At 39.2% G+C, this 24,059-nt stretch overlaps 1 protein-coding gene across 20 annotated transcripts in view; it reads left to right on the top strand.

The window, feature by feature from the left end:
• Positions 1-24,059, top strand: part of PEX5L (peroxisomal biogenesis factor 5 like) — a 212,967-nt gene that overhangs the window by 143,279 nt on the left and 45,629 nt on the right. For 11 of the 20 annotated variants that reach the window (XM_070583190.1, XM_070583185.1, XM_070583196.1 and 8 more), the window contains 4 exons: positions 342-536; positions 3,424-3,550; positions 4,469-4,565; positions 13,986-14,081. In XM_070583190.1, the coding sequence (XP_070439291.1) occupies positions 342-536; positions 3,424-3,550; positions 4,469-4,565; positions 13,986-14,081 (515 nt within the window). The remainder of the gene's footprint in view (positions 1-341; positions 537-3,423; positions 3,551-4,468; positions 4,566-13,985; positions 14,082-24,059) is intronic. The other 9 variants (XM_070583197.1, XM_070583186.1, XM_070583191.1 and 6 more) reach the window with 1 other exon arrangement.

Genomic DNA, 24,059 nt, shown 5'->3' with positions numbered 1-24,059 from the left:
ATAAACCTCTCTATAAATAAAGCAAAGCCATTAAGTAAATAGTACCTGAACTCAGATTCAATTTTATCGTGTTAATTTCATTCAAACCTTCATCACTGGGAGGCTGGTCCAGCTCCTATCTTGTGGATTTGTACCAGGCCAAATAAAGGAGGGCATGCCACTCTAAACTTCCCAGTCTAAATACAAACTGTCTTCATAAATCATTGGTGACTTAATTTAATTTGGTGCTTCTAACCTGCACTACAAGCACAAAATCCTTCTGTAGCAAACTGAAACCTATTTTTAAAAAATAATTTCAGGATAATGAGTGGGCTTATCATAACCTCTTCGGTCTCTGATAGTTTTGACCACAGGCTTGGATCTCCTTGACCTGAGTGAACCCGTCTCTCAAACCCAAACCAAAGCTAAGAAGTTGGAGGCCTCATCGAAAACCTCATCCCTCAAGAAAAAGGCTGATGGATCTGACCTCATCAGTGCAGATGGTGAGCAGAGAGGCCAGCCCCTCCGAGGCCCGGAGACATCAGCCTTAGATTTAGGTAAGGCAATAGCTTGTGTCTGTTGATGCTCACCCTTGCCTTGAAACAACAAGGAAGTTCCACAAATGACATTAAAACCGTGGGCAAAGCAGTAGAAAAGATGAATTCTATCTAAGAAACAGGGCAGGACACACTTCGTTTTGCTTGGATTAAATAGCAGCTGGGGAACTCAACTTTGCATAATTGATGTGCATTCATTCATTTATTTATTCAAACCACATGTATTGAGTTCTTGATAAATGGTAGACATTATACTAGGCACTGGAGTTACACATAAAATTAAGACATGAATCTTACTCTCTAGGAGCATTCAGTCTAGAGAGGAAGAGAGATAGTGGAAAGAGAGAGAAAACTCTAACCCAAGGTCCAGAAACAGCTAGATGGAACAGTAATGTGTAACATGCATGGGGATACGTCTGATACAATCATATCAGGTACCATTTATTGCTGGCTTACAATGTCCAGAACTGAGCTACACAACTGACATGTATTAGCCCATTAACTCACCACAATTCTTTGATATAATTGAGGAACCAGATTTCAAAATTAAATAACTTGCCTAAGATCTCAGTTAGTGTGAGGAAGAGCTGGAATTTGAGCCTAGCTCTAAATAACTTCAAAGCCCATACTTTTATCTACTGTACAGCTTCCTGAGAAAGGAGACCGTCACCTCAGCTCATGGAACCAGTCAAATTAAGCTCTCCTTTCTCAGGAAAAAGAAATATGGCAGGTATTTCAGAAAGCCAAGGGGAATACATATCTCTCCAGATTGTGACTGACTGGTGTGTACAAGTACACATATTTGTGGGTGAATATTCATAAAATAAGCATATTAGTAATGTAGTTGCAAGGTTATAGAGATTAAATTGGATATCTATGTGAAATCGCTTGGCACTGTAATATGTACATGTTAGATGGTCATGAATTAATAAGAATACAAAAAAATTCAGGAATACAAACATAAATAACATAAGCTCTCTGCCCCTTAGTAAGTTTAGAGTCTACTGGGGACATGGAAAAATGATTAAATGATTTTAATAAACTATGAACTATATGCTGCCATAAAGAGAAGCCCAGGTTAGTTACTACATGAACAGCTTCATAGAGCCCCTGACCCAGCCAGGGGGTTGTAAAAGGTGTCTTATAGGAGGTACTATGTGAGAAGAGTCTTGAGGGATGAGTAGGGATTTGCCAGATGAAAAATACAAATCAGAGAGAGGTGGGGAGAAGGGCAGCCTATTCCTGATGCAGAAGAGAAAGGGATTCACACACACAAATAGACAAACACAGAAAGATGTCTTTTCAAGCACATACAAGTATTGCAGTAGTATTCAAGAATGGTAGAGTAGTGAGAAATAAGTCTGAAAGTCATAATGGAAGTTCTCGGATGTCATGCATGTGTTTGGGGAGAGGGCATGGTTGAAGGATTTTACTCAAAGGAGTGACATCAACAGATTCTATTTTAGAAAAGTTCTTCTCTAGTAGGTGTGTGGAGAAAAGAATGGAGGCAGAGACCAGTACAGACACCTAAGAACATGACAGAGGGGATAGTGAGAGGGGGACAGATTCAAAAAAAATTAAAACAGGACTTGTGGACTGAGTGAATGTGTATGCCAGCAAGGAAGACATATAGAATGTGCCAAACTCTGTGATGGGGACACAAGAGGGGAAGGAGGGAAGGAGGAAGTCAAGGCAGAAACTATCGAGTTTAGTTTTGACTTGGTTATATTTGAGGAAACTGTGGGACTTCTCTGTGGAGATGTCCAACAGACTGATAAATATATAGATCTAGAACTTGGGAAAGGGAGCCAAACAGGAAATGGAGACTTGAAAATCAGCAGCCTATGAATGGATGTGACACTCATGGGTGTGGATGCGATCACCCAAGGATAGATCATTGAGAAAGGGAAGAGAACCAACACATTGTTCAAACCAGTCGCATGCACAGGATCTCCTCTCCCCTGCCACATCCCTCTTTGAGGCCTGTCTCTCTGGAGGAAAACTTTATAAGTATCTCCAACACTTCCTTACCATCAATGTGTTTAGTCAACTGTACAAATGAATAAATGAAATTTTTACATTTGAAATAAGGATATATTGTTAAATACATTACAATATAGCACAATAAACCTGTAAATGAAAATTTCATTTCTCTTCTTTTGAAAAAATGCCCCGTGAAGAAGTCACGAAAGTAATTAAAGAACTTTAGAGGACATGGACTGCAAGCCTATTTTTAATAAATGAAAACACTGACTCCTAAGGTTGTTTAAGTGGCTTGTTTGCAGTCACACACCTGTTAATGAGAGAGAACCCAGCCAGATTCTTTATCTGCAAGAATTAAGCCACAGGGAGAAACCAGTTCTACCATTCTCTTGGCTTTCTCCCTTGCCTCCTTTCTCTCTATCCCCATTATAAATTCCCTCCTTTGGTGACAAATTAAGCAGTCTATACAAAAGCTGTGAAGAGTGTTCCAGCTTCTTTCCACTTCCTTTTAACAACAAGGTTCTTCTCTTTAAACAGAATTTCTCTCTAGAAACATGGCTGAAAAGCCTCAAAGCATTAGCTGGAGGCTGATAGGATACTAGTCCATATGCTCCTTCTGTATCAGAGCCCATGGGATCATATCCAGAATTAAGAATGCACACAGCTCTTGAAATAAATTCAAGGTTATTTAGCTGTGAAAGCAACCCAATTTCTCTTAGTAGGTCTCATTTTTATTTAGCTGCACATGTTTTAATTACTTTGCATGCAACCTTTTGTCTTGGGTTTTGAGAGCATCATTTGAGTCAAGTTTGCTTGTATGAGAATTCTCAGTCTTAATTAATCTCTCTTCTGTCTGTACCTCATATTTTCCCTCTTCCTCCTCACTCCCTTCCTCTCTCCTTAGCAGACATTCAAACACAACTGGAAAAATGGGATGATGTTAAGTTTCATGGAGATCAAAATAGCAAGGGACACCCAATGGCAGAGAGAAAATCATGCTCATCTAGAACTGGATCAAAAGAACTCTTATGGTAAGATATTTTAATATCAGAAAATGGCCTTTTATGTGTCAACTGTGTGGCTATTTCTCTCATGTACTGAAGTAACCAATGAGTTAAGTCAATCCAGACACTTTGTGTCATTGTAACCACCTGTATATCAATATTAATTATTGTGGCATCTACAAACTAAATTAATTCATCTGAGTTGTCAAATATTCAGCCAATAAGGATTTTGGTAGGTTCGTAATTCAATATTTGTTGATAATTCTCTGAATGTGTAACTGAGCTTATCAATCAAAATAGGTGCATTCATGTGTTTACATATGCATGTGTATTCAATATATTACATGAATGATAGTTAAATTAAATTTTTCTGGTTACCCAGGTAACCTTTTCTGACTTTCTTAATGATCTATTGTCAGATAAAGCACTAATTAAGAATAATCCGTGGATGCCCATGAGAAAATTTGGCCTCCTGAGTTTTACCATGTTTTTAAAGCTTCCTAAAGGGCAGCCTGTTTCAGTCTCCTGTTGCCCCTGACACATTTCCATTGATTATGACATTTCAAATTCTATATAAAGATCAAATCACATCTGAGACACTTTGTGAGAAGCTCCCCTCCCCAAAAAGATAATTTTCAATAAAGCAGAACTTCCTGTAACGAAAACATTTATTTACTTTTTATTGCATTTCTTTACTTTTTGCACATAGTTAAACTAAACTCTAAATCAACCAGAGACAGTAACACTTAGTACATTGCAGCCACTTACACTCCGAACCTTGTCATTATAATAGAAATATATAAAGTTTATCTTTTTCATCAAAATTCTGATGAGAGCTTTGTTACCATGGCTCTCAATGATCCAAGTTAACTAGGTTCCTTGGCTGGGTTTCTAGCTGAATTTATTTCTCAAGGTGCACTGATTTCCTGCATTCATCCCTTACAGGTCCTCAGAACACAGGTCCCAACCAGAACTGAGTGCTGGGAAAAGCGCCCTCAACTCTGAGTCAGCTTCTGAGCTGGGATTAGTGCCTCCAACACAGGTAACAAAAATGATTCTTCAATCAACCTATATTTTCTGATAGATAATTTCTATCATATATATTTTGCTTAAATTTTGCACAAAAAAGTTTGACCTTTTTTCTGCATTTTGTATTTCATATGCTTTTTTATTCAGTATCCATCTCAATGCTTAAAATCACTGATGGTATATATATATATTATATATATGTATATACTTGGCTGGAAATGTGTTGATTAATTCACTGTGTACGTAGCACTTTTTCCTTGTTCTTCCATTTACTGTTCTGTTATTTTGCCATATAAAATCTGTTCTACTCCAGTATTAGCACTACTTATGTAACAGAACACAAAGAAGAGGAAATTACATCCTGAGTGTTCATTCACATCCATACCCTGTGGAACAAGGTACTTATACATCAGGATCCTAACTGTCACGTTAAAATATACCTTATGCTAAGGGATGAATAATTATAATATTAGCAGTAATGATAATACTCAGAGCTACCGTTTGTGAGTACCCACTAAGCATAAGGGACTTTACTTTGTGCTTTTCACATGTTATAGCTAATACTCAAATAATCCTGTGAATTATTATTAGCCTCACTTTAAAGATCTTTTAGAGAGTCCTGGTGAAGTCAACAATCCCTTTTCTGGGGCACCCAACCAATCACTGGTGAAAGTGGGGTGTGACCCAGAACTGTCTGTCCACTACTTGGCTCTCGACTCCAGGATAACCGGTTTGTCGATAACTAGTTCTTTCCTATGGTTAAGACTGTGCCAAGAAGGCCAAAGTCTGTCTCAATCTTTTCTTTCACTCAAACCCTTTACAAGGGTACAGTCTTGATCTAAACCTACGAAGATCTCTTAAGAAATGTGTCCACATTCACGCACTCTACAATCTCCTTGAAAATAAGTGAGACAAAGTGAGCAAGAGAAATTTTCTTGAGTTTACTAGATAAGGTATTTAAACTAAGAGGGGAGATATATTGTTTGAGGTGTGATAAAGGGATAATTATGATAATAGCAAGTATTATTGAATGCTTTGATAAGGTCTGCTAATATTTATTACTCATTTGAACCTAACAAATGGCTCTATGAGGTAAGTTCATTTATTACTCCCATTTTATAGAAGGGGAAGCCAAGGAACAGTGAGATTAAGAAACTTGTCTCTGCACCCACAACTAGTAAGTGGCAGAGAGGAGGAGGACACAGAGAGGAAATGTTGAGGAAATGCAGAGTCTCTGGAAACCTTCCTAGGGCATTAATAGCACCCCCACAAACAGCTCACCCTTCACAAGAGAGGGGTGCGCCCAGAACTCTGCTGGAAAACAAGTCAACTAACTTCCAGAACAAATAACCCTAGGAAGCTTAATGAATTGTAAATATAGCATGAAAATGTATTTTCTTCCTCTATGTTCATTCTAAATGTATCTTTCTTAAAAGCAAATTGATAACATTTATTAGAGAAACATTTCTTAATAAGTGCATTTGAGATTTAGACTCGGCTAAAGTAATTGGTACTGTTTCGTAAACTAGAATCCTTGGAACGATTTAATGTAGCACTAGAATGTTTGCTCCTGCAGCAGGGGAGACTTGGCACAACGGGGCTGCTCTACTCTGAGCTGGAGGAGTGGAAGATCAGCTGGGGTCCTTGGTTGCCATGAAGACCCACATTCATTTATCTTACTATTCCGGTGACTGCTACTCTCCTGCTGGTTGTCTGATTTCATCCCACCAGATTGTCCTTCCACTTATCCACCAGTGTGCCTTTAAGCAAACACCATGTGCTTTGGAAAATTTGTATGAGATTTCTGATATTTTCCTCCACGACATAATTTAAAATGCACTGTGACAGTTCTCGGTCTAGATAAATCGTAGCAAATCTTTTTAGAAGGTTACCAATTATTTGTAAAGAATTGATCCCTTCATTTGATTTTTTAAAAACACTGCATGATTACTTATCAAGATTTGCCTAAACTAAGGAAATTCATAATCTGTTAGTTTTTAATTCCAGCCTATGGTTAATTGGGATTTAATCATCTGAAATACCAAGTCACTCCAACGCAGCAGCAAGAGAATACACTGATTAATCTATTTGTAATAAAAGCCAGAAAGATGTTTTCACTGTTAGTAGCATACTACTCTTAAATATATGATCTCTTTACATAGATAAGGTGATGAAGGTAGTATAAAAATTCAACTTAAAACTGACTTGCAAACCATTCAAGTAAACAATTCCAGCTCACCAAAACTTGTTACTGCTCCACTATCTCTCAAATCGTTCACAGGAAAATCAAGGAAAGGTTATCTTCTCTCTCAAGTCAACATAAATTATCTTAGGGTCAACAGGTGAGGAGCTATTTACAAGCCTTGTTTAAAAATCATAGTTCAGAATCACAAAGAGAATCGAAATTCACAATGAGAAAAATTCTGTGAGTTCATTTTCTTTTCAAGATGGGGAAAAACTAGTCTAGTCTCTTTCAAATACTGTTTTTGAATACACTAATCAGAGTGGCAGATTATAATAAATTATATAATCTCTATATATTTAAGAATAAAGTTTCTTGACACTTATGCAAACTGTGTAATTAGTATTCCTTGGAGTTAATTGTTTAAAGAAATCACGCAATCTGAAAAATTAGAAAACATTTGAAGAATTGGAGAAAAACGCAGAAGGCAATGATGTAAAATTAGCTTTTTCCTTAAATGGCTTGAGATAGTGGTGAGGCAAAAGCAAAAGAACCCAACTTCTGCTGGAGAGTGATGGTTCAAGCATTTCTTTTTCAAATCCGGACACTGGAAGGAGAGCTCCAAGGCAGGCTCTTGCCAACCTGAGTTGGACTTCACAAGAATGTGTGGCAGCTAGGCTCTCCAAATTCTTAGTCACAATCATGGAACTCTCTTATTTTGCTGACTTTGGCACAGCTTCCTTCCACACACTCATAATTCCATCAAATTGGCAGTATCCCAAACCAGAACAATTTAAACTTTAAGATATAAGTGCAGATATGTTTTCTAAATTTTTTAAGCAGTAATGCAAAAGGAAATGCATGTTAATAGCTGTCATCTTACACACTTTATTTATTACACATAAAGTGTGTAATATGAGATATTCTAACATATTATTTGAAATGGTTTTAATAATCTTGGGAATTAATATGCCCATTTCTTAGAAGAGAAATGCATCTTGGAGAGCAGAGGTAATTTTCCCAAGATGGAGAAGCTGAGGAGAAGAGGCTCCAGCCCTCCTATCACACGCATCAGCTTCTAAAGCCCTTGTTCTTAAGCACACACCACCTCGTATCAGCCACATCAAGCTTATCTGCCTGAAAGAACTCACAAACCATCTGTTTCCTTTCTCATGGCAAGCCCTGATTATTACTTAAGTTTGTAGAGTTAACATGAGCTAAGTGATTTTAAAGAATAGTTATCACTTTCTTCCAGAAACTTTGTAAGATAAATTAGAATTATCATCTGATCTGAGGCCATATACACTTTTGTGCCTCCCCTCCCAAATTCATTCTCACCCTCTTACTCTTACAAATGCTGATGGCTGCCATTTCATTCCACTTCAATTCAACAAATGTGGTTGAGTGTCTACCATCCATAAGGCCATAAGCAAAGCAGTTAAAAAGTTAGAAAGAGGAGTTTGGTTATAAGAAGTATCAAGACCTTTATGTCTAATAGAAACAATTAGATCATACACTATAAATATGGTTTTGCTTATTGGAAGATGTTGAAGGAGCCACATCAATATCCCTTTTCCCCTCCGAGATACACAGTGAGCTACCAATGAGAAAGGAAGCAAGCAAAGAAGGAAGGAAGGAAGGAAGAAAAGAAGGTAGAAAGACAAGGACAGTAGGAAGGCAAGAAGGAAGGAAAGAAATCTGAAAGATCACTTTCAGCTTAGTAGGAAATCTGCACATAGTAGGTACTCAACAAATACTTGTTGCAATGAAAACGTAAGAGAATACTAACAAAAAAGGAGAAAGAACAATGGTTGTCAAATTTACCAATTTGATAGTAGAGGCTAATGGCTGACTAAAGCATGGAAAAACTAAAAAGACAAAATTTTATTCATTTATCATTTTTGAAGCTAGTTTCAAAAATAATTTTTGGTTATGCCTGACAGTAGACTGTCCATCCCTTTTCAAAATCAGCACTGATTTTCCTTGGTGTTCTACAACATAGAATTTCATAGTTGGAGGGAGATTGGAACCGTATGCTGCCTGCCTAGCACAAATCTCTAGGAATTTGCTCTTGACACATAAGCTACAGCTTTTTTTGTGTATCTTCAACGATAAATGTCTGTTGATTGATTAAGGAAAAAAATCCTGCCCGTCTCAGTGAGGTAGATGTTATCTGCTCCAGTGTAAGGATCCAGCTGGCCTCCATTAACCACTTACAAAAGTGCTCTAAACACAGATTTTTTTTAATGAATTTCTAAAGTCACAGCTGATAAGCACTAACCAGAAAGATGATAACAAAAGCCAAGTTTTATTGAGCACTTCCTGTGTACTGAGCATTCTGTGTGTGTATTTACATGATTATTGTACTCAATTCTTATATGGACTCTGCAAGTGAATATACACTTTGCCGATAAGAATACCAAGGATTGGGGAGATTAAGTAATTTGTCCAAGGTCACCAATGGCAAACGGTAAGCCAGGATTTGCCCCCAGGCAGCCTGACTCCAGAGGTCATGCTTTTAATGACTATGTTATACTGTCACCCAAGGTCTCCTAGTTGCTGTAGATGTTTTTCTTTTCTACAGTTAAGCAGATCGCTTGTCTCCTTCAATTTCTTTTGAAAAGATCCTGAGCTTTTGTACAATGTATTTTGGTGGGAGATCTTTAGCAGTAATCTAAAGGCAATCGCATGAGAAGATGTGAATGACTGACACAGAGGTTAGCCAACTGGGTTAAGCTAGGACAACCACAGCCACAAATACAGTCATTTTCAAGTCATAATTTTGGTCACAATCATAATTTTGAATAAAAAGAATAAAACATACTCTTCTTAAACAGTTATTTAATTCTTCTTACCCTTCGCTCGGTGCTGATCAGAGCAATCAACAGCTGGGGGAACTAAATGCTTTCTTCTCTGGAGAGTGTGAGACCCTAAAATCCAATTAGCTTAAACCAATTAAAATGCTGTTTTTAAAGTCGAGGTACTTCCAGGAGGTCGCTGTAACTGTGGAGCATTTTTCAAAATCATGCAACAAAGACAAGAAGTGCCTGCACCGGCGTACATTTGTGAACTCCAGAGTTCCATCTCCATACACGTACTGCCAGTAACTAAATCAGAAGCTCTCATAGTGTGGTCCCCAGACAGCAGCAGCAGCAATTAACTGAGATCTTGTTATAAATGCAGATTCTGGGGCCCACCCCCACACCTACTGAACCAGAAACCCTGGCGGTGGGGCCCAGCAATCTGTGTCTGGGGACCTCCAGGCGACTCTGCTGCCCACTAAAGCTTGAGAACTAATAGCGCTGTCGTGCTGCCATAACAGCTGCTACTCAATCTTACGGGCGTCATTGTGTCTTTGACCATTCCTCTAGTTAAGTACTAAGCAATGTCTGCGGTTTATAGGCACCACTTCTATATGTTTATTACTTACATATGTTGTCCCATATTACTGTTTTCATGTATAATGAATCAGATGTAAAAAAAAAAAATCTTGGTTGAAAGGAAGTCTTATCTTCACCATGTGCTATAATCTATATTTCATCCTCAGTCCTAAACCAGCATGTCTGGGCATGCTGCTGTGCTCTGAAAAGTTTCAGAATCTTTAGTTTCATACTATTCTCAGCTTGAAAACTGCCTCTGTTTACATTCAGTATTTGCCAATATTTATAACATTTACGCTTCCCCGGGCAAAATCAATAGCTTTAAAATGTGAGATAGATAATACCTGAGTTAGTAGTAGCCTAAGGCTTTTCTAACAACATGGAAAATAGCACATACCTAAAGAGTAATTGTACTAGCAAATAAAATTTCATTTGCACAGTAAGATTCTATTTACACTTGCTGGTTCAAGCGGTAGAGAGAATATTTAAGTCTAGAATCCTGAGATTTTGCCTCTTCTTCCTGATATATGGTGCCCTTTGCAAACTATGATTCATAATCCGCTTGGGTCGTGAAACATTGATGAAGGGAAGCCGGTGACAGTGATGGAGTTAGGTTAGGGCAGGCTTCACAAGAAAGACAGCTCATATTTCACTGGTGAAAAGTACCTCTAATGAAAGGAGCTGCCTTGGGATAAAAAGATTAGTGCTTTCTCTTTCTTCTCCTCCCGCCATTCATGGGTCATTCATAATATTGTTATATAATTGCACAAAGTTTATTTCTTACCCTATGTCTGCCTTTTTAAAATTTATGTTTGCTTATTTTATTAATGAGGGAACCAGCAGGAAGACAAAAGAGTTAGTTCCAAACGCAAAGGATTAAGGAACAGAGATTTATATAGCCAATTATGAAAGAAATGCCGAAATATTTGCCGAGTTTGATATAAGATTGGGTTAATTTCCTACAAGACAGTAGTATCATATCACCTTTAGGGTAAGTCCTCTACCAGGCTGTAACATCCTAACAACTTATCGATTTTAAAAGGTTGTAAACCATCTGCACCTTTATATTTGTTGATTAAATATATTATGACCCAAGAGTGTCAGATGAGGGTTGTGGTGGGCTGAATGGTGGCCCCCGAAAAGATAAGTCCACATCCTGCTCCCCAGAATCTGTGATAGTCAATCTCACTTATGTTTTTGGAGATCCCTCCCCTCAACCCTGCCTCAAATGTCTGCATTGAAAGTAGCAGCTTTCACAGGGGCCTGGAGAATAAGAGAGGATGCTTGTTCATGGTGGCCATTGAGACTGGCCAACCCAAGAGTGAGGCACTAATGCCTAGGCAGGCCTGGGCATGTCCTTATCTCCCTCCCTCTTCTGACCACAGGCATGCCTCCAGAGGTCTCACCTCTGTGCTGCTCACAGGCCTTGCTCTTTACTGGGCACCCCACTAAGGCATCCTGCAGCCCTTCCCCACCACCAAAACCAGGGCAGCAGGGGTTTGCAAGCATAGATCTCTGCCACTCTAGGCACAGGACAAAAAACAAGTCCCCTCTCAATCTCCAATAGGCCCCCCTTAGCCTCCTGGGTTGACCAAGAAATCTTGACTGAGATCCCATAGCTACCATCCGGGAGTAGGGGAGAGAAATACCTTTTATTCGTTCCTTCTTATATTCCTTGACAACATATTTTAAACAAATATTTACTGACTATTTATGGAGTACCTACTGTTTGCAAGGGATACAGCAATGAAGCATCACAGAGATACATAAATTAATGTTCCAATAAATTAACATTTAGTGTTCATTAATGCAAAACACAGACTCAGACTGTTGCTTATGCTCAAAAGTATTCATAATAATTACTTCATTATTGTTTTCAGCCCACAATATTCTTGAGGGCTTCTTGGTTGAGTCTCTCAACATGCATGAGCCTTTGAGGAACAGCTTTTCTATATTTTGCAGCTTCCTAAAACAGCCAATTGAGTACAGCCTCCCAGGAGAGGCGGTATAATGCAGTGATTATGAGCATGGCCCCGATGCACCAGCCCTGCCACTTACTACCTGTTTGACTTTAGGCAAGTTAATTAAGCTCTCTGTGCCTCGATGTCATGGAGTTGATGATAAGAGCTACCTCATGGGTTGTTGAAAAGACAAAATGAGTGATAGTATCTAAAGGACTTGGAGCAGTGTCTGGCATGTCACGAGCCCTGATATTACCACTGTGTAATGAGAAAAGAGGGGGGTCCTCCTGAGGCCCAGTGATGATGGAGAACAGATGAGAAGCAGCTGAGCTGTATAGATGGTAAGTGCTGAGTGAAGGCCAAAGTTTTGCTACAGAATGGTGGTTTTCAAATACGATTGCTTTTCAGCATCACTCCAAACTTTTCGAATATTTAATGCCCAGACTCCATGCCCAGAGATTTTTACTTAATTGGTCTTGGGTGGGGCCCAGGCCTTTGCAGTAGTTCCCATAGAAGTCGTGGGTGGGCGTCCCTGCGGGAAGAGCGATCCAACACACCACAGGCCAAGGAGCCACACTGTCCTGCAGCAATGGGGAGACTCGGGGGCACATGGGACGGGACTTGTCTCCGTAAGCCTCTCTCCTGCTACTCCCAAGGCCCAGCTGCCCTTATTGGCACGCTCCCTCATCCTGCCGTCTGTAGGCATCCTTGGGCACACAGCACCTGTCAGGCCCTGGGCTGGGTACACAGACTATAACAGTTACCAGCCAAAATCGTACCCCCACGGATCCCACAGCTGAGCGAGAAGATGAACAAGAAAATGAGCATTACATGGAGGAAAATCGGAAACACCCTAGATGCTCACGGAAAGAAGTCTGTTAAACTACAGAATACACTTACTGAGAAACCCCTGGGAAAAGAATGAGGCAGATCTTTAAGTACTAAATGTGGAGACTCTCCAAGATATATTGTTGAGTAGAAAAAAGTAAACTACAGAATAGCATACCATTTATGTTTCAAAAACATTTTTGAAACACATTATGATGTTCTATCTATGGGTGCATAAATATACATATGTAACTGCAAAGAAAAAAGATCTAGAAGTACACCTCTTATTTTCCATGACAAATTTTCTTCAGAAAGAGCGTATTTATTATTTATGAAATCAAAAATTAGTAACATTTTTTAGATTCCAGCAGACTCTTTGGGGGGGGTGGTTTTCTGGAACTATTTGCATTTAGCTAAATTAAGATGTATATGATGTATGTCACATTGCCTGTTAATTGTGACAAAGCAGTTGGCATTATCAGATATGATTTTATCTAAGTGATTATTATTTAACGGAAAGCAATGTCCTGAGAAAATGGGACACGAGACAGAGGTGTGCCAAGAGAGGAAAGGGAAAGGAAAGAAAATTCAGCATGAAGACCTGCTGTATTTATAAGGAGAAAGACCTAGCAGGCACCTTCCATCTCTGCAGCTTTCACACTTTTACCTGAGGCTGGACCTCCTAATAAGCTGAAAGCTCAAATATCAGTTTCCAGGTCTAGCCTTCTAATGGAGGTTCTGCATCACAGCTGTGTCTTAGAATCAGATGGGGAGGCTTACTAAAATGTGAATGCCTGGAACCATGACCAATGAAAATAAGATCTTTAGGAGGTCAGACCCGGGTGTTGGTTTTAGTATGAGCAGGGCTGAGACCCACTGTTAGAAGAATCATGCGTGCATGCTCACACACATTTTGGCACCATCCCAATTTGGGCAACATCATGCTTGCAAAGTATTCCAAAAATGATATCAGTTGTTGGTGGCTCTTTAACTCTAGGGGAATATGGGAAAAAAGAAAAATGTTTGTATTTCTGTATTATGTGATTCCAATATTATAACACCATGTGTTTGGCTTATTTCAGGCTCGACTGACCAAAGACCAGCGCTGGGGAAGTGCATTGCTTTCCAGAAACCACTCCTTAGAAGAGGAATTTGAAAGGGCAAAAGCAGCAGTGGAGGTAATGTTTTTTATTATTGTTTTTCTGTTTCCTGTTTCTCAGAGTGGAATTCAAAAAATCAAACTTCAGCAGGATACATGTGAAATGGGTCTTACTTTATGGACACAAAATAACCAAGATTATGATTGTTAGAATGAGACTTGTTACCAGAGAACCTGGACTTCCCACCAGGGGTGACTAATAGATATCCCTCGGATGCCAATTCTGTGATAGATGAGCAGTGACTGGAGTCCTGGCTCAGAAAAAACTCTGAGCCTCGTCTGGCTTCCATGAGGAACTGATGCTATAGATTTGCTATGCCTCTGTAAGGAGCCAAGGTTCCTGCCTGATGTTTTTCTTTCTCTAGCATCTAGCACAATGTCTGAAACACAGAAGGTCTTGCTGCCTCTAAAGTATTATAATTTTCCTAACTGGATGAAAAAGCCATGGCTGAGATATTCTAGCCAGCGGATATCCCATCTTGACTTGAGTCTTAATTTTTTACTGCTGAGTGTCCAAAACAATGACAATGTTGATAAATCAAATGAAATACTTAATTTGAACATTAATTTCCTTATTTAGCCTTCTAATGAGAAAGAGATAGAGGAAGAAAGAAAGGAGAAAGGGAAGCCCGGAAAACCAACCTTTGCTGTTTTTTACCGGTTTCCTTCTGGTTGGAATTGCAGAGTCCATCACAGATGCGATCTATGATACTCATCAAAGCTTTGCTTGGTTACTATTTGAGAGTGGAGCTTTTCACCGAACCCAAGTATGAACTTCTTAGGACCTCGATGTCTACTACTGATAGGAAACCTTGGAAATTGAAAGTATTCCTGTAACGTGGTTCATTTATGTGGCTGTCTTACCACTAGAGTTTGGATAAAATTATTATACTGTGGGCAGTCTTTCAGTAACTTCATACTTAAAGTGCAATTAAATCATATTTTCAGTTTAATATTAAAAGGATTCTTTATATTCTAAGAAATAATTTCAGCCATAATTTCATATCATCATTCAGAAACCCAATAAAAGAACACTTTTATCTCATCACAATACAATCCACCCAAATTTCTTCTTTTAATTTTAACCTTTTTTTAGTTAAAAAAAAAGTTAATGCATATTTCGAGCTCTTGAATTTGATCAACTGATATATTTGATTGCGAGCAGCTGAGTTCAATCAAATTGTTCAACTGCCTGGAGCCTGTAGTTCAATTTATCTTAAATGTAAATTTTTCCAGACTTAAGAGCTGATTTAAATTTATCTTTTGGACTCCTACTGTGTGCAGCACATGGAATTAGCACTAAAAAGAAGATTGTTTAGAACCATGGAATCTTGGGTCACTAAAGACATTAGAATTTATCTGGTCTCATTTATAATGAGAAAGATAATGGGTTCACACTCAAAAGAATTACAAAGTAACATATCAACAAGGAAAAAATTATGCAATTATCTATCTATCTATGTGTGTGTGTGTATATACATATATACTCACAAATCATTTCATCTGAATTTTGATAGAGACCTTAGAAGTCATTTATCCCAACCAGGCACACAAAACAATATTTTTTTCTGTTCAAACATGCCCTATTTCTACTTTAACACTTCCAATTAGGGGAAACTCATTTATTTTCAAGAAAATTTATTTCAGTTTTGGACAATCCTAACTATTAAAAAGCTCTTCTCTGTATTATCCTGAAATTGGCCTGCCAGCAACTTCCAGTTTTGCTTAGTCTTGGCTTTGCCCTCTCTGGAACAAGGCAGAATTGGTTGGAAACCTCCTCTACATGACACCCACCTCGTCCCACGAAGCCTGGTCTTCTCCTGGCTTCTCCTTGTCCCTTGTGGGAATTGAGAGACCCGAGCTGTTATTCCAACTTGCCAGTAGTAGCTAAATAACAACATACATCTTATCAACCAATATAGGCCTCTCTTTCTGCACCTCTATGGTCTTTTCCAGCTACAAAATCCTAGGAGGCTCTAAGTTACTTCAAACGGTCGTTTATTCAGCAAACATTACTGGCTGTCTACATGTGCTGACTGCTGAGCTAGGTACCTGAGATAAAGAAATGAGCCAGCCTTGATGGGCTAGCTAACAACAGCAGGGACCAGAGGACCAACTTTGACAAATCACTTGCTCCCTCTACTTTTGTTTCCTCATCTTTAAGGTGAAGGGCTTGGATTTCTAATACCCTAAAACCCTATGAGTTTATGGCTTCAAGAGAAATAAATAGTAAGTACAGAATTCCCAGCAAATCAGAAAATTGTAAGCAAATTTGCTCAGCTGGAAACCTGGAACTGAGAAACTTCCTTAGGGAATGAGGGAGGATGATGCCGACCAGAAGGTGTGAATAGGTGTGGAGAAAAGAGCTGTCCGGGGGAGAGAGTATTTCACTAAGCTGATGGTAAATCAGACCTACAAAACTGCCCACATATGTGGACTGTTTACTTCCCGACATCATTCTTATCCAAATATAATCTAAATTCATAGTAGAAGATGGAATAAAATGCATCAAAGAGTCTTGTCCTTTGATCCAGCCACTTCTTAGAATTTATCCTGAAGACATAATCATGAAAGTTCACAATATTTTGTCTGTAGAATTTTTTTAAGTCATGAAAATTTGGAAACAGCTTGAGTTTTCCCTAATAGAGAATTAACTAAATTATATCTCTACAGTAAAATGCTATATAACCATTAAAAACTACAATATAGAAAAATATTTAAGATCATGTAAAAATGTCTAGTAATAATTAGAATAATAATTTTTATACTGACGGTTTTGCAATATGACCCTAACTTTGTAAAATGATGATAGCGTAATATCTAACATGTTAGAGTATGTACTGCGAGCAAGCCACTGAGTCAGCAGCATTACATGGATCCTCATTTATCCTCACCGCAGTCCTGTGAAGAAGGTAACATTACTATTCCCATTTTGCAGATGAGAAAGTTGCGACTTAAAGAGATTGCAGACAGTTATGTGGCACTTTGTAAGCAATTAAGATAGATTGAAAAATGAACAACTCTCGCTTAGCAAGTTACAAAGCTATGGTTTTCACTCAGACTCCGGGGCCCATATTCTGAATTGCTGCACTATACAGGCATAAAAAGAGTTCGTGCCCAAATGTTAACAGTAGTTATTCCTGGGTGGCTGGATTTGGAGTGATTTTATGTCTTCCGTTAACTTATCTATATTTTCCGAATGTTCCATCATAAACATGTATTATGTTGGTAATCAAGGAAAATGAGGTAAACGATAGACACTCCAGTGGGATATAAGATTCGTAAAAGAACTGAAAGTGCCTCATCCTTCGTTTCAAGACAAATAAAGAATGGTGCTGCAGATTGGCTTCCTCAGAGACAGTTCTAAACACTAGGAAGACCTAGATGAAAATCATGCCTGGAGCAAGTTGAATTTTTCCAGTCTCCATCTTATGTTTTTATCTCATCTGATGCCAATATTCCATCACACACTCTATTCCATTCTTAAACTCTAATTATTTTTGTCATCATCCTGCCTCATGACCTGGCACCTGGTCCCCTTTCCAGCTCTTTCTGCTCTTCAGTCCCCTCATGGGCTAGGGACGCTGCCATTCTCGCTTTTCTCTCGCACAACAACCTCATTGCCTGCTGTCCCCACTCTATCTTTCTTCCGTGGGGAATGTTCTTCCCCAGATCCTCATGTGCTAGACCCCTTCTTGTCATTCGAGTTTTAGGTTGAGTGTTGACACCTCAGAAAATCTGAACCTGACCACCCAGCTGCTATCACAGCACCTAGAGTTTTGTTTTTCATCCTTGTATTTGTCACTTGGTCTTTTCTCGACTGTTTTTATTTATTTGTCTTTTTGTTGTCTGTCTTTCCACTTGAAAATGTAACCTCCGTGAGAAAAGGGGCCTTGTCTCTCATTTACCACTGTACCCCAATATCTAGAACAATGACTGGTACCTAGTACGTATTCGATACATATTTGTTGAATTAGTGGATGGATGGCTGATTGTTAATCACTTAATATGGGCAACACTTCTTTCTATCTATTGTTACATATAAAGTGTCACATCACCTCCTAATATAATTTAGTATCTGCATTTTCATAGCTGCTGTAAACAAATGGTTCTGTCTGTGACATACAGGTTTCTGCCAGGGACTGTCCTGAAGTGTCTTCTGTGGTTGTATTGGTCTCAGTGTCAGCCAGTGAGACACACTTATAAGAATTCAGGCGGCACCAGCCAATCTTGCCATGGAGTAACGATAGGCATGTTTTCTGTTTTACATGGTCCAAACTAGTTTTACTTGTATTAAGTAATACCTGATAACATGCAATTCAACTAATGTTTGAGCTAAAATACCCTAAAATACAATAGCTTCTGCTGGAGAAAAGACAGCTAACACCACGTGCACAGTTATTGCATATTGTAAATCACCCGGGGACCTGTTTATATGCAAAGGCTGACATTGCTCAAGCTCAAATTGAACTGTTAGATCGAGTAAGGCCTTGTCTGGGTGAGGCTTTTTGCCTCTGTATCTTATGTTTTGCTGGAAAATCACTGCAAGTTCATCTCTGCTCAAAGTATCATAATTTTAGGACAAAGAGCCAAATATTCCAATTCTGAGCTTTAAAAAAAATGCATCCCCCCGAACAAGAAGGGAGAGAAGCTTCCTCCATGTTTCCTCCTGGATTTTCTTCCAAGTCAGCATCCTAAATGTGCTGTCAGCTGCAGCAGGTCCCTAGGAACAATGCGCACGGAGGCACAGAAGTGAGGGGCAGGGAAGGAGCCCAGAGCTCAGTGAGGCCTGAAACTGCCTTCCAGGAATGGAGCTCCCTAGAGAGAGCAGTGCTGTGTCTGCAGAGGACAGAGAAGGTCAATGGGCAGCCGGTACACCTGCAACCCCACACCGAAAATATCTCCTTTATCTCCGTTAGCAGGGAGGGAAAGAGCCCACCAGCATCTGGTGTTATGTTTAGCTGGTTAGCTGCCCCGGCCTTCAAAATAAACTGGATTTAGCAACCAATTCATCAGACACACTTAAGCTTCTTCTATGGGCCGGGCACTGTGCTGGGTGCTAAGAATAGAAAATTAAATAAGACAGTCTCTGCCCTTAAAGTGCTTGGAGAATCACAGGTATATACGCAGCTCAGAAATCACTCAGGTAGAGCTTGTCACGTAGTGTGGGTTTACGCATCAATCTCCACACTAGACTTTGACCCCTGACAGGCAGGACAGTGGATCATTCTTCCTTATGTTCTCAGCACCTTTCTGAGAGTCTGGTGCCGAGCAAGGCCCCACAAATTTTTGCTGGATAAATAAATGAACAAATTAGCAATTTATTCCTCCAATGCATCTATTTCAGCAAAGCATCTCTTCTCTAACGGGTGTTTAAGAAATATCACAAGCTTTCTGGCTAATAGAAGATGAATTTTGTGGCCCTGGAATCAAAGTCACATTTCACTTGGCCCCAGTACTCTTATAATGCTTGCCGTATGCGTTTTAATCCACGTTTTCACAGCTCTCCTTTTACCCCGAGGGAGGTATTCTTGGGAACAAATTTTGAAAAGAAATAATGAAATACATGAATGAGGAAAAATGAAGATGCATGGGCAAAGGAAGGTACAGAGGTCAGAGGCAAGGAAAAGAATAAGAAGAATAACTCTAAATCCTTTTGGCTAATTAATTGAACCCATTAAATTCTCCTAAAACATTTAAATTCTAGAGCTCTGAACTCCTCTCATGCCCCACTTCTCTTCCCTTTGAGCTTCGCTCGAGATATTGCTTGTAACAGTTTAAAATGTCCACAGATTCTTTGATGCTCGCTTCAAAATATGGAGCTTAGTTCTCCTCCCCTCAAGTGTGGCCTGAGCCTTAGTGATTCACTTCTAATAAATAGAATAAAGTGGGAGTCATGGTGTGTGACATTACAGATTAGGTCATAGAAGGTAGTGTGGCCTCCTTCTTGCTGCTCTCTCTCTTGGATCACTTGCTCTGGGGGAGAAACAGCTGCCATGTCACAAGAACCCTTGGCAGATGAGGAACCAAAGCCTCTACCAACAGCCAGTGAGGAGCTGAGACCTCCTGTCAACAGCCACATGAGTGAGCCATCTTATAAGTGGACCCCTCAACCCCACTGTGTCTTGAGATGACTGCAGCCCCAGCCAGCTGCTTTGTTCCATCCAACCTCATGAGAGACCCCTAGTCAGAACCCCAGCTAAGCTACTCCCAAATTCCTGACCTTCAGAAATTGTACAAAATAGTAAATGTTTGTTTTTTTTTAATGTTTGCTATGTGTTGGGATAATTTGCTAAGCAGATAGATAATTATTGCTTTGCTGGGCTCCTTCCACCCCCCAACTTTGTTCTGCTCCACTGATCTCTTCCCCATCTCCATCCCCAACACATTTCAGTATTACAAAAATGGGAAGATTACCCTAGTAGCACAGAAACAAGGTATTCATTCAGTCTAGAATGTAATTTTTCAAACAATCCCCCCTCCCATTTCTACTGGTCTTCAACCTGTCTTCTCCGATCCTCAAGGGAGAATGAATAAAGAAGATTTTGTGACAGTCCATCTTCCTTAGGGGCACATTCATCCCTTCACCAAGGATCTGGTCAGGGATTGCCTTTTGTTCCTCACAGTACCTAGGCCTCTCTTCATAACAAGCCTCACTGAAAGTTACCTCCTAACTTTCCATTTCTATGTTCAGTCTCAAAGAACACAGCCCTCAAGATAACTCCTCTTCAGGCTTCAGGCTAACTTCGCGTCCAGCAGCACTGTATGAAAAATCACAGGCAAATTGGTATTTACTGTTTGAGAACATGGCTAGTGAAAGAGTTTAATACTAACAACTCCTGTTCTAGAAATATGGATGACCCTCTGTCTCTCTCTGTTAAGTTTAACTAGGAAATGCCATATTCAAAACAACACAACAGCTAAACCCAGCTCTGGTGACATAAGCTTAAAAATTCTTTCCATATAGAAAATTTCTTTTCACCTGAAGTTATTCTGTGTGTACTATAGATCTGATAGGCATCTCAGAAATATTAAATGACTGAAGGAAATTGGAGACCATTCTTGAACTGCTTTTATTAATATAGGATTATGTAAGAAACTGCTGACTTGAGTGCCCTCCTACCAAGGAGATTATCTGTCTGTACCACCCCCTCATATTTCCTCTTGCTTTCTATGACAGTGTCACTTCTTTGAAGTAGGTGGAAGAGATTAGTGGATTAAACACTACTTAAATCGTTCTGACTTCAATTCAATATCCAAAAAAGAAAAAAATCTTCTGAAAATATGTGAAAATATTCTTTGGGCAATATTGAAGGAATCTTGAGGTTACTGCTTAAGAGACAGATTTCCTAAAGCTTAGTATGTCATGTTAGCTAACATGCTCCCCACGTCAAATTGTAGATAAAGATAAGATGTGTCATGTGTTCATTGGGAAACTGGCAACTTTACTCTCATATTGATTCAATTTCCTTCCATTTTAAACAAACAAAAATTGATTTCCAAAAACAATATGAAGTATTGATGAGAATTATTGTAGAGTGACGTGATAAACCGTCATAGGTGATGTGGATGAAAGTATAAAAAGGTATAAGATAGGCTTAGATAAATTTGTGGATAAGTGATCTATTTAAAGGAAAAGCGATATTTAGAGTCTACCTCCAATTTTTTTAAGTCGGTGTTATAGGTAGTTACCATATTCTCTCACTGTCCCTTAATATCCACTGTGTAAATATTAAAGTAGTAAAACCTTTGACTTGACCCATTCTAACAAAACCTCAGTTATCCACAGATCTGTCTTCTAGACCAAAATATTTGTAGACAGGCTCCAGACCAAAAAGTAGCTTGGGTAAATTCCCTCAACTTCAAATCTGAGAAATACGGGATCTGCATTCTGGGCATGATCTCGTCAACAAACAGTTCCCGAGCAAGTCAGGGAGAAGAGGGTGGACATGAAGAGAGAAACGCTATCGGAGCCGGCCTTGAGCAGCTACAGACTGCTCTGGGCGTCTGTTTGTCCACTGGCAAGACCAGGACAATAATTTTTATCCTTTCCTCCTCAAAGAGATTCTCTAAAGATCTGCATGTTAAATACCCTATTTTTATCAAACAGTGAAGTCAGGGATTAAAATAGTTCTAGTCTTTAGTTCAAGTCAGTAGAGCTATCTGCCTATTTTGGTTTTGAAAAACTTTTTGTAAATAAAATCAAAATTCTGGATGATGAGAGACTTCTCTTCAGATGACAAACACTTAAACTGCTCGTTGGTTTAATAAGTAAAACATCAAACACACAACCGTACAGAGTTCAGTGGAGAATCGGTAAACTCCCTGAGGGCAGAGCAGCATCTTGAATTTCCTTTATTCATTTGACTAAAGCATGTAATATACCATACAATGATGGGTACATGGTTGATGCTCAACACATGAATACTTCCCACTGATTAAGAAAGTGCTCCTTTTCCATGGAGTGACCAGTTCTACCTCTTCCTCCCAGATGATCAATTGTCAGTCTCTTAGATCTTGTATTAGTCAGGGTTCTCCAGAGAAACAGAACGAGTAGGATATATAGATGGAGATAGAGACAGAGAGAGATTGAGATTTATTACACAGAATTTGTTCACACAATTATGGAGGCTGGGAAGTCCCACAATCTGCCATCTGTAAGCTGGAAACCCAGGAAGGTTGATAGTGCAATTCCGGTCCAAACCCAAAGGCCTGAAGACGAGGAGAGCCGATGGTGGAATCCCAGTCTGAGGACAGAAGACCAGTGTCCTAGCTCAAGCTGACAGGCAGAGAGAATGAATTCTCCCTTCTTCTACCTTTTTGTTCTATTCAGCCACTCGAAAGATTAGATGATGTCCACTCACATGGGAGAGGGCCATCTGCTTTACTCAGTCCACCCATTCAAATGCTAATCTAATATAGAAACACCCTCACAGATACACCCAGAATAGTGTTTAAACAAATACCTGGGCACTCCAGAACCCAGTCAACTTGGCACATAAAACTAACCATCACAGGTCTTAATGACGTTTCTAGAGGGCCTCAGTCTTCTCTGGAACCTCTGGTGCTGTCCGGTGAGCGATGTCATAGGCCATCTTAGAGTTTGTGCCTCATACCAGGGATTCATAAGCCCCACCCCATCACCACAGGGAAGAGGCTGAAATCCAGAGTTTCTAAGGGGCTTGCCCAAGCACAGACTGAGGATTGCTGGCAGACAGAACTAGAACCCACATTTGCACATTCCCTTGGAGCTGTTGATAAAGGGAGAAACTTCTGAATTCAGATAGTAAACAATATTAAAAATTACTTGAACTTGAAATTTGGTTTGGAGATGTATTTTTCTTCTCTTACATCAGATTTCTTTATTTAATATATTGATTTTAATTTACAGTAAAATTACTTGATATTCTTTGAAATGCACAGTAACACCTGCCAAGGATAGCTACTTTTAATGGACCAAGAGGGTTGGTGGTATAGAGAGAGAGTAAGTAAAAGGCAGAGAGGTGTTAAAACATAGCTGGAAATTATCAATACCATACATGAGCCACATGCAAATAACTGGAGATGAATTTGATTTCCTGTGAAAAGCTGAATTTCATGGTGAAATCTGAGAATAAACGGTTTACAGGGCTATCCTATCTTAGTTAACTTGTAGGCAAAGGATAAAAATGGATTAAAAAAAAAACCCTCAAGTCAAGCCCAAAAATCAGAATATTATGTTTATTAAATCCATTTGCTTCCTACATCAAAAAGCTTGGAATCTAAAAATAAAACAAACAAATAAACATAAAACAGGAGCAGACTCATAGATACAGAGAACAAACTAGTGGTCACGAGAGAGGAGGGGAGTGGAGGAATGGGAGAAACAGGTGAAGGGGATCAATAGGTAAAAACTTCCAGTTATAAAATAAGTCACGGGGATGTAATGTATAGCATAGGTAATATAGTCAATAATACTGTAATAACATAGTATAGTGTCAGAGGTAACTACACGTAG

Source organism: Equus przewalskii, chromosome 18 (assembly GCF_037783145.1).
Source record: "Equus przewalskii isolate Varuska chromosome 18, EquPr2, whole genome shotgun sequence".
In the NCBI taxonomy this organism is placed as follows: domain Eukaryota; kingdom Metazoa; phylum Chordata; class Mammalia; order Perissodactyla; family Equidae; genus Equus; species Equus przewalskii.
Note: the sequence above shows the minus strand (reverse complement) of the source record. Positions and strands in the feature narration are given on the sequence as shown.